Here is an 11,410-nt window from a genome sequence, read left to right on the forward strand (position 1 = left end):
AGTCCATCGTCCACAACCTGCCGATCCAGAGTTCTCTGCGGTTGGCAAGAGTGGCGACCCGTGCTCTGTGAGAGCCTAGCTTCTTGTCCCGCTCCGCTGTTCAGGCAAAGCACCTCATCTTCGTCCCCAACCGCACTCTTTTCGTGACGCTAATAGTAGCCCTAGATGGCTTCAGAAATCGACAAGCCAGGCCCGTCTGAGCGTTCCGGAGCATCCCACCACATCTGAAGCGTCCCTTCTTGTCCAGAGGTAGTCGCCACAGGCTCATTGCTACACGCTGGTAATTGCCGAAGAAAGTGTGCCCGCGAATGTCGTCTTTGCTGCTTTTGACGAGGCCATGACCCAAGGTGACACAGATTTGACCTCCGATCTGGACAGCGTGACCGCTGGAGTGGTGGTACGGAGCCAGCAACACGGAGTAGACACTGCCTTGAAACGACAAAATGCTTTCGGCAATGTCGTTGGGAAATCGCCATCGTCCTTGATACTTGATTGGATGCCATGGGGTGACCAGTAACTCGCTGACGCGGCACAGCTTCTGCGTATGGCCGTGGACTCTCGTCTTCAAAACGGCAGCGACTGGTCGTGGCCCCATGGGCGTCCACACCATCATCCCCGCCTTGAGACTCTTGATCGGCGCTTTCGTGGTCCCGTCGCCCATCAAAATGGTACAGTTGCCTTCAAAGCAAGGTGTTGCCGCCGAGTTGTAGCTGCTCATTGAGACGTTTCGGTGTTGAATGGTTTTTGTTCCCGTTACATTGCCAGTGGGGCCGTATGTGAATACCACTGTCAGGGGGCGAGACGGTTTCGGCGCCGGGAGTTCGTCAAAAGCGGAATCGAGCTCGCTGCGATATTTGAGAAAGAGTGGGCTATCTTTGCCGTATAGCAGCACGCCGGGGTCTTTGAACGTGTTGCACATTTGATGCTCATGTGCATGGAGCAAGCTGGGTAGATAATGACGACCCCATTTTTGCCAATAGTTCTTACCCGGAGTCCAGGTGAGGGCTTTGGAGATCTGACCTGCTGGTTCATCACCGATAAGCTCCTTGAGGAGCTCCTTGAGCGCAGCTGCATCTCTATTCGGAGATTGTTGCATTGACGTGGCTATGTCGTGCAGGGTTTTCTGTGCTTCGACGACAGAAGCTCTGTCCATGCTGGCCGGATGTTCGCCTTCGTCCCCCAAGGGAAAGAGACGGGATATGAGCCCACAGATTTGAGCTCGGCGCAGATGGTATTCAACCCAGATTTGAGGCTTCACTGTCTTGTCCGAAAACACTGCACGGCTCTGAAACCCATGAGAAGCTCCGTCGGTAGCTTTGTATCTGAGTGCTGCGGTAATGACGGTGTCGCCAGGTATACCTTGCGGACACACAAACACCACCTCCCGAGATTGGCCGTACTGAATGTTGCCCAAATCCCACAGGTGTTCTCTTTCTCCAGCACTCAACGTCATATCTGGTGTTGTTTCTACCGCGACGTCCTTTGACAGCGTGACTTTCAACGTGGCAGACACGCCAAATGTTGTGTAAAGATTGGCAACCGAATGCACGAATACTGTGCCAATCATGCCAGCATCAGGAATGAATGCATAAGTACCCAGGCCTATGTCGGCAATCGCCTTCAGCAGTCCCGAGCGGATGGCGTACCCAAATCCAAATGTGTGAATGGTAGGTATGATAGGTCTCTCGCTGGCTGCGGACTCTAGCATGGGACGGAGCTTCGCAGCATACCTGTATTCAATCAGCGACCCATTAATCGATATTCGTAGTCAAGGTCTGGCTTCGTACCCCTGTTTCGGACAGAAATGATTGGGCTGACCATCGGTCAGAATGTAAAGACCTTGTACGTTGTCCACAAGTGGCGCCTTCGCGAACAAGCTCAGCCCAGTACGGATGCCCGCCCAGAGGTTGGTGCATGCCTCATCACGGAGCTTCTCGATGCTTTTCCATGTCGCATTCTTTGAGCCCGGCGTCATGAATGTGAGAGGTTGAACGATCTATTAGTCTTGCTGTAAGTATTGCGCGTACGGAGCGGATCCTGAGTTCATCTCACCTTTGCATCATCCGAAAAGGTCACGATACCCAGTCTGTCATTCCCACCCAGAGTTTCCAGGATCGTCCTTGCAGCGTGCTTCACGAGATCAAGAACACTCAGTCCTGTTGCCTCCCTCTCATTCTTGTCCTGAACATCCGGGAGGGGCGCCGCGCTCGCCATGCTACCAGAAACATCGATGACAAGCACAATGTCGCAAGAGACGCGCTTGAGACCTTGCTGTGGGACTCGCGGTGGCTGGACAGACACTATGAAGGCATCACTGTCTCTGAGGGGATGAACTTCAGCAATGGTATCGTCTCGTATGTGTGTTGAGCGCGGGCGTAGTGCAAGGGCGGAGGGATGATCCACCATGGTGAAGCCTTCGGACGAGATGCTGTTGGCTGTAGAGCCGCTCATGGTGTTTGTCGATGGATGGGGGGCAGGATCTTGTAGGGATGCGGAAAGCATTTCATGAGCCAGCAAAAGACGAAGACTGCTGGTCACTGTGCTGGTTTGCTCTGATGTTTGCTCTTGTGTCAGTTTCCGACTGGATGTGCCTGCTCTTGAAACCGCGTACCTTGTCGTGTCGGTGCTCTCTTTGTTGGAATAAGGAGGCAAGGTGTGGCTAGCCTCCGATGAAATGCAATTTGCCGTGCTTTCTCAGACCTCAACTCTGGCACAAGGCAGTTCTCGCAGTCAAAATAATCTGAAAAGCTCGCAAGAATATGTAAAGTACAGGCTCATGAGTCACGAACGGGGTGGGCTACTGCCTTCGAATAGCATTTGTCGATGAGGCAGTGAAGCCTCCCAGGCTGATCTGTGTGGATATTCAAATCTTCATTGCGGAACCAAGACAATTCTTTCGCGGAGTCGAGGTCCATTAGTTTCAAGATAAAGGCAGTTTGTAGACTCATCTAGCTCGACAGACTTTGCTAGCATCCAGAGGCTGTGACAGCCGATGACTGCACGGGAGTTTCGCAGAATGATGGATCCCATCGAGCAGAAAAACGCTGCATAGCAACGTGGTAGATTTGGTCACGAACCGGTGAATAGACCACAAGGACCGAGTTCCAATGTACTTGTCCTGCTCTGATGAGGATATGTCGTTGTGGAAACATTCTTGGACCAATCGAGCGAACCCTAGGACTTGCACCTCGATCGTTCCATTCTGCTGAGGTACAGTCATATGTCCACTTCTCACAGCTCTGCTATCGGTCCTGCACGGGGACAACAGATTTTGCCTTGCTAGTGAGCCTAATGAGGCTGAGGACAACGGACTTTTGATTTGTGGGGTAGCACTTCGGCAACTAGGCTGTAGTCCGTGCAAGGCTAGTGATAGGTACAAACCAGTGGGTGGCGCCTCCAAAGACGGTGGATGGCGGCAGTGCAACGATCCAAGATTCCGCGGCTCGAAGAGCTAAACGACATTTTGGTGCGGTAGCATCAACTTGTACAAGTCCAACGGGCTGAACACAGGAGAACTTTGGGTTGCCACTGAAGCTTCGAGTAAAGTCCTCGGAGAGGTCTTCAAAAGCCCTCCCCGGTGCCGCTGAGAACAATACCGCCAACACCAAAATGCCTGCCAGCAGGCTATATTCTGTAGCACCGCTGTAGTGGGTTGGGAGTCCTGGTGCTGCGTTGAGCAGATCGTACTTACCGTTACTGGAGTGCATTGGAAACCATGCATATGGTGCCGGCTCATTGTCCTGCGCATTGTCCGCCCCTTCCTATCGGCTCGCGAATCAGTTGCATTCTTGTCATCAGGACGACGGTGCAGCTTGTGTTTGCTGATTCATATTCATGTTTTCTTGGCTGTTCGTGTTGAGGTCTGGGCACGTTCTTGAGTCAGCGACACCTTCAGCTGGGTTGACTCAATCACACAGCCTTTTGACTCGGTATAAAAATGCGGCTTCCGCGGCCGCACCTGCCCGTTGGTCAGCGAGACATTGTCTAGGCGGAGAGAACGCAAACGCCGTGTTATCGGCCGACCTTGGCTCTTGGGGGAGTTATCAGCCTTTGTGTCCGATGTAGCGAGTAATTGGTCAAGTTCAACCATCAAGTGGACTGACTTAACCTGTTATGACAAGGGTTATATGCGTCCTCGTTGGCCAGTTTGTCGCCCAGAAAAGTCAACGGTTGTCAAGTGAAGCGACGTCGATGTCAGAATGTCCCCTTGCACTATCAATGTCGGATGACTTCGTCAGCATGTAGATGGGCGCAGAAGTAATGGTGCCCATGATCGAAGATGAGCAAAGAGGTTGCAACCGCTAGATCCCGGTACTGGCATATTTGGCCTATAAAAGACTCCAACCACCCTGAGTAGTTCTTGACACAGGTACGCGGATCGAATAGACGAATATTGCGACACTCGCCGTGCCGATCACATCACAGCCTTCCCTTGCCTCTATCCTCCGCTGAATTCATCAACATGGGCTCCATATCCCCAAAGGAAGAGACCATTCTCATAACGGGTATCTCAGGATTCGTGGCCTCGTGAGTCGTGTCCCTGATGCATAGTCTGGTCTCCTGCGTGGCGAGGGGTCACTGCTGCCTAGACCTGGCTTCGGCTATAGCTCTTGCGTTGACTTGTGTTGTAGGCACATTGCTCACACATTCCTGGAAGCCGGATATCGCGTCCGGGGGACTGTCCGGTCCGAGAGGTCAATTGCTGGCATAAAGCAGGCCCATGCGAAGTACGCCGATCAATTATCCTTCATCATCGTTCCCGATATGGCGGCCACCGATGCTCTTAACGAGGCAGTCAAGGGAGTGACAGGAGTTGTCCACACGGCAAACCCTTTCATTTTGAACCCCAAGGACAACGAAGAAGAGCTCCTCAAACCCTCGATTAACGGGATCTTGAACGTCCTCAGAGCTGGGGCTACCCAGGGCTCGATCTTACGCCGTATCGTGCTGACGGCCTCCTTTGCCTGTGTCCTGGACCTCAGCCAAGGTCTTCGCCCAGGCTATACGTATACCGAGTTAGATTGGAACCCTGCCACATATGAGGAGGCCAAGAACTCGTCCAACGGTGGTTTCACATACTGCGCGGCCAAAGCCCTGGCAGAGAAGGCCGCTTGGGAATGGATCAAGGAGAACAAGCCATCATTCTCCTTCACTGCTATCAACCCACCGTGGATTTTCGGCCCTTCACTGGCTGGAATAAGGTCTCTGGATCACCTGAATGAGTCGACAGAGGCGATCTGGAAGCTCGTCAAGGGAACTGCCAAAGAAGTACCGCCCATTGATTTTGCAGGCTTTGCAGATGTTAGAGATGTTGCCCTCGCCCATCTGCGCGCCTACGAATTGGAAGAGGCAGGTGGCCAACGATTCATTGTCGGTTCCCACTTCGACTATCAAACAGCAGTGGATTCTCTCCGCGATGACTGCCCACATATCCGGGACCGCATACCACGAGGAAATCCGGGTAAACGAGAACCAGTATACCAATTGGACGGAAGTAAGGCAGAGAAAGTCTTGGGTATCAAGTACACCCCCCTCAGAGTAACGCTGAAGGACACGGTGGAGGACTTGTGCGACGCTGAAAAGATGCAATCGACTTAAAATGCCATCTAGCACCCACAACATACGAGGTACTCCCGTACTTACACACCCGCAGATCGCTTTGAAGGGGATGCTGTGGGTCAGAGACGTCTGGCTGCGGCAGGGGTCCATTCAGGAGGCTCTGAGGACGTACGTAGTAGTTGCTAAACGATGAGAAAGCGAAGCCGACTTACTCGAATTCGCAATCTGCAAATCCGGCTCCGGATCATCGTACCGTTCCCATCAGCCTTGTCTCAAGCTATCTCAAGCCACAAGGTGGTCCAAGCTTTAAGCGGCATCACGTTTGGTGACTAGACTCCATGGCAAAGCGCGGGTAATAATATAGGGTCTCCATCACGGAGCAAAACTTCGTGTTTCCACAACGGCAGGCGTGTCTGTCGCGACGTGTCTGAGCACGTCTGTACTGGCGAGCACGGATTCGCGACTGCTCGACGCAAAGGGAATTCGACTAGCTGCCGTTGCCACGTGGTACTTCCCCTGCGCCAAACATCTAGCTTCTCGAATTGATTCGCCCCTGTTCTGCCGGCAAGCGGGATCGGGAAGACCACAAGCCAGGCTAATGCTGCACTCAGGGAAGGGGAGCAAGATGAGTGTCTTGGAGCTCGTGTTTCGGACGTCATCGAGCGGGCGAGGATGGTATCGTGGATGGTCTTGGTCGTATGGACACAGTGAGCAATCTTCGGCTCTGGGCACGGAGATCCGCACAATCATTGATACTTGTGCTGGCTTTTTGTAGCGCCACCAGGACTTTGTTTTGGCCCTCTTCTATCCAACATGTGGCAATGGTTTTGGCAGGACGTTTCTATCTGACCGTCCCTACATCTCATTTGGCATGCCCGTGGGTTCTGGCCATCAATAGTGGCAGAAAGTGAGGCTTAGAGGTGGATATAACAGGTAAAGATCGTCTCCAGGGCCATGCTGATTCATGATAGGCAAAGATTGCAGGATTCGACAGAGCACCGTCGGGTGCGGCCAGTGCCTAGTTCCAGTCACATTAGCACTTTTAGTTCCTTGGGGAAGAGCCGGGACCAGGCATGGAGACATGAGATGGACCCTTTATCACTCGGGATAGGGGCCACCTAGGGGCCACCCACCACAAGGTGGTCGGCGACCAGGCCCCAATGCAGCATAGTTGACACCTTAATATTGAACTGCCGACATGCGACGTGCTCGGCTCCCTGTCAGAAGCTGGAATACGGAGTGAATGGGGTGCTTGTGACCGGGCGGGGAGATGGCGCTCGCCGCTGAGCAGAGGACAATTAAGTGAGTTTCTTTCGCACAATTCTCGCTGTCACAAAGAGGCAAACAGAAAAGTGTGATCGACCCGGGTGAGCTGATGATACTGGTTGAGAGCATCTTGCTCACACGAGGATGCCACGCGTCGCACATCAGAGAACAACGGTGGTTTGGGCAAGGATTTGCGTGCAGATTCGTCGGTAGTACGATACATGGCAGCATGCAACAATGAGGGGGCCGAGAAGGTCAAAGATGCGACAAGAAACAAGACGGCACGTGGGCCAGCTACGAGGTCCTCGCGCATCCACTCCGGATACTGGAAGCGGCAGACCGAAGAAACAGACAGGGTCCAGCAATCGCTGGGATAGGCACCTCCCAAGTAGTAGGACCCTCTAGAAGAAGCACCTACGGGGATGTTTCGAGCACCCATGGCTACGAGTAAATACCTGCTAATCACCAGGTAGGCAGGTATGTGCTGTATTACTCGTAGGTAGAAGGGACAAGGTACTGGTGCCTGCCTACCTCAGTAGAGTTGACGCGGCGGGCAATGGTGATGGTGGGGTGGGCCACAGCCCTTGGCCCGGGTAGCAATCATACCTACCAATACCTAAGGGAGCCCCCCTTCAGGCCTCAGGGGACCCGGTGTCCCTCACAACAATAATGGGGAGAGTTACCTCGTTACCTCGTTTCTTTGCTGTTTGTCCTCCCACGTTTCTCATGTCAGACACAGATCTCCAGTAACTGGTTCTCACGCGGCACCATGCAACAACCGTCTTCTTTGCCTTTAGAAAGAGTGGCATCGCCCCTAATAGCCACCGAAGTAACGTTGATAGACCGTTCACAGCATCATGTAGCACGTAGGCCACCAGTAGATACCTCCTTTGGGGTACCTGGTTCAAGTGTTATGCCCACCGCAAATACCTAATTCAATCTAGTCGACCCTACAAAAGGGAAGAGGTGACGAGGAGAAAGCCGGGGGGCCACCAGGCAAACCCACGCACCAAGCAGCCCAAAGCAACCACCACCGGACCAGAGCTCCCCAGTTCCAATGGATAGCCCCGATCTAGTCAAAGAACGTCTCTACCTTGTCGACTCGGATTCGACCACCACGTACCTGATTTGACGGGTTGATCCAGTATCGTATGCCAAAATGGAAAGGGTGGATTTGTCCACTGCCATGGCATTGGATTGGGCGTGCCGTCTCCATCTCCATCTCCACGTCCACGTTCGACTCTCTCTCTAACTCTTCTGCAACGTACTCTTTTTGCCTCTTGAAACTTGTTTTCGGCTTTGGCCTTTGGCTCAACCTTTTTTCCCTCCTGCTATAGCGAAAGTATACAGAGTACATGCTTTGACCATCCCATCGACAGAATATCCCATCCTATCATTTGCACCCCCTGTCTCTGTGCGGCGCCCACCTGCGCTCCTCTTACTCTCCGGACCCTCTGCAGAAAGTGAATATCCCTCCTCCGATCCTCTGGGGTCGAACCCAACCTCACGCTCTCCTTGATCTGCTCTTCTCCTGGCGCCACCTCTGGTCTGCCCCTCAAGGTCGCTATCTCAGACAGATCTCGCCGACTCAAATCGATCATCTTTGAACTTCTCATCAGTCAACCGCAACCAGATCACATCCCTCCTCTGCCATCTCCCGCCGACCGCTCCTCTGTGCGACACCCGATCCCGCGAACTCGCCAGGTTGAATCTCTCCCTCCTCGCAGCCTTTTCTTCTGGCAACCTGCATACCCTCGATTTGGCTCCACAGCATCTCCCGCTCCACGTTTTTTGAACAAGACCTCGAGACCTGCGAAGGTTTGGAAAGACACCGGATTCGGGCGCTCTCCGATCTGGCACAGACCTTCTCGTAAAGACTCTGGCAGTTGGAGCACAATACATTCGACACTTGGATGGTCCAGATCTTGAATCCTTAAGCACGGCCATCCAACGATCGAATTTGGCTCCCACGTTGCGAAGCGCATTGATCCCGCCCGCGTCACTCGATCCTGGGTCCCGTTTTGCGCTGGGTCGTCGCATCTTTCCTTGAGAGCTTTGTGCCACTTATTGCTGCGGTGTCAGCGTCCCTGGATCACCTTTCCACCACAATACACCCGACGTTTTATTTATCGCATTTTACGGTCCAATAAATTTCGGAATCGAGAGCGCTTCGATTGACGAGTCAGAGGCCTTTCCAACCGGGCTTGAGCGCCATATGCGCAATTGGGCAGTCTTTGCTCGCCATCTGAGCTGATCATATTCGACATACGCATCAACAGCCTTTGACATGATGGAGACTACGAGCCACCGCCCCTGGGAGTCGAATCCCCCTCCCAGCCTGCCTCAAACACTGCCATCGATAGCTTCTTTGACCTCAAAACTCCCTGTCCAGCCGCTAGACAGGGCGCCCTCAGACCTCTCCATCCATCCGCCTCAGAGAGATTCAGGGAGTTGGATGACTCCTGGTACCCGTCAGTGTTCTGGTCCCTGCCAAATGCCAGTCGCCTTGCTAATCCTCTACTCCTAGTATCAGGATCTTCGACGAATTCGATGCCGTACCTAAACTCTGCCCACTCGCCAACCGGTGCGGGAACCTCACCTTACACTCCGGATAACCCATCCGCGCCTCCAGCCCCTTTCAACGGTGGCTTACACCCGCAACCCAATGGCCTCCCACCGCCAACGTCAGATCCGAGCCCCCATCCAAATAGAGGTAGCGGCGACTTTGACGACTCCCGGAGGAGCAGCGTTGCTTCAAACAGCATACACACAGGCATGAACAATCTCGGGCTCGGTCCAACATCCCCCTATACAAGCACCAATGCCTCGCAGACGTCTCTCGTCTCCGGCCTGCAAAGGGAGCGAGGTATTCAGACAAATGGGTATGGCGGGGGAGGCGGCCGGTATTCCACCATGAGCGGGCCAATCTCGTCCTTCGGATCGAATCGCGGTGGAAGAGGTGGTTTCGCTGCGGGACGAGTAGCACCTCCGATTCTCGAGAACCCGAAACAGGAAGTTTACAGTGCAGAAGCGCCCACTCGAGGCCAGGCATATGCATTCCCCGATCCGGACGCGCCTCGGCCGCCAGGCAGACCTCCTTCAACGTATTCGCGCCGGAACAGTTTCGCAGACTCATTCTCCAGCAGCATTTTGACAGTGGAATCCAGCAGATTACCATTGGGGCAGCAAGGTAAGCGTGCAAGATTCGTGAGACTGGTGTCAAATCTAACAAATGTCAGAATTACCCGAAGCTCACCATCACAGTTTACAACACAAACAACTAGACAGTCTTCGAGGCGATCCTGACTCTCCCAATGGAACCACCCCCTACAGTCGCACACCAGAACTGCGAGTAACTCATAAGTTAGCCGAGCGCAAGAGACGAAGTGAGATGAAGGATTGTTTTGAATTGCTGAGGAGTCGATTACCAGCCAGTCAAAATAACAAGTCAAGCAAGTGGGAAACGTTGTCACGAGGTAAGGAAATATCGCAACGGCAACAGCATAGACGCTAACCTTCGATAGCTATTGACTATATTGGACAGCTTGAAAGTCAGAATAAGCAAGCACGAGCCGAGTTTGAAAGCCAGCGGATGAAGATGGCTGAACTTGAAGCCAAGATGCACGAAATGAGTCGACAAATGCAGGGAATCCAGCAACCTCAGGGCTCCTTTCCCCCTCCACCGACAGTGATGCCACAGAGCCCCCTCGGATACGCGCCTCACTTTAACAACCACATTGACGGCCCCAACGAGCCAACACGGACGCTTCCGCCGATAATGAGCACCACCTCGATGCAAGGCATACAATATGATGACCGGCGGTAGCGCTATTTCTTCTGGCTCTGGGCCCCCAAGTCTCGCTATCTTTTCTTTGGGTTACTTTTTGGGATATTTTGATTCTTCTGTGCATTACACTGGAATTGTGGAGCTGTCAGCCAAAAGCCTCGGACATTCAAAGAAGAGGCACGACTTTCTGGGCTCCAAGGGGTAGGATCGATCATTGAATCATGATACCATGGTCAACGGGATATGCTTTTCGGGAAATGGAGCAAAATCGTTTAGGGCTGGACAGTTGTCAAGCCCATGCTGTCGCATTTACAGGATTGCGACACCTATTCGAGGTCGAAGCAACAGACATGCTTCCAGACTGTTAGATAAGTGGGAGTTTCGTCAGACTACGGCCGATACGGTCTCTGTATATGAATTTTGGAGATGCAAAGCCACATATCACTACCGTTTCATTACCGATTTCATTAGCCATAATCTTTGAGGCTGCATCTCAGGTGTCGCAGCCTTGTGAAACATTAAGCTTTATGTAAGCCCGCCGTTCGTGGCTCTGATTGGCTCCCAGAGCTTCCACAAAGTTATCAAACATTACTGACCGCGCGCGTAGTTTCGACCTCGTTTTCTCTTCCTCCAGTCATCGTCTGCCTTCCCACCTGAAGGGAATCAGATCTGAAGAGCGGCCTAGCCGCCAGGCTAGATGCCATGCGATATTCCTGGCTAGCCGTCGAGATCTATGTTTGGGGCATTCTGCTCGCCGCAAGCTCGGATCCAAGGAAACGTGTCGCGGACCAGAGCCTC

At 53.1% G+C, this 11,410-nt stretch overlaps 3 protein-coding genes across 3 annotated transcripts; 2 read left to right on the top strand and 1 right to left on the bottom strand.

Annotated features, from left to right (window-relative positions):
• Positions 1-100: 100 nt before the first annotated feature.
• AYL99_07901 (hypothetical protein) lies at positions 101-2,451 on the bottom strand (the record flags this gene model as incomplete). The annotated part of the gene is made up of 3 exons (XM_018839409.1): positions 101-1,730; positions 1,788-1,996; positions 2,053-2,451. The coding sequence occupies 3 exons, from the start codon at positions 2,449-2,451 to the stop codon at positions 101-103; spliced, it is 2,238 nt and encodes a 745-aa protein (XP_018690530.1).
• A 2,011-nt stretch (positions 2,452-4,462) lies between these two features.
• On the top strand, positions 4,463-5,598 carry AYL99_07902 (hypothetical protein; the record flags this gene model as incomplete). Its single annotated transcript, XM_018839410.1, has 2 exons — positions 4,463-4,527; positions 4,632-5,598. The coding sequence occupies 2 exons, from the start codon at positions 4,463-4,465 to the stop codon at positions 5,596-5,598; spliced, it is 1,032 nt and encodes a 343-aa protein (XP_018690531.1).
• Positions 5,599-9,280: 3,682 nt separating this feature from the next.
• AYL99_07903 (hypothetical protein) lies at positions 9,281-10,651 on the top strand (the record flags this gene model as incomplete). Its single annotated transcript, XM_018839411.1, has 4 exons — positions 9,281-9,296; positions 9,353-10,015; positions 10,065-10,301; positions 10,350-10,651. 4 exons carry the CDS (start codon positions 9,281-9,283, stop codon positions 10,649-10,651), a joined length of 1,218 nt encoding a protein of 405 aa, XP_018690532.1.
• Positions 10,652-11,410: the final 759 nt, after the last annotated feature.

The sequence above is a fragment of the Fonsecaea erecta genome (genome assembly GCF_001651985.1).
Source record: "Fonsecaea erecta strain CBS 125763 chromosome Unknown Scaff7, whole genome shotgun sequence".
In the NCBI taxonomy this organism is placed as follows: domain Eukaryota; kingdom Fungi; phylum Ascomycota; class Eurotiomycetes; order Chaetothyriales; family Herpotrichiellaceae; genus Fonsecaea; species Fonsecaea erecta.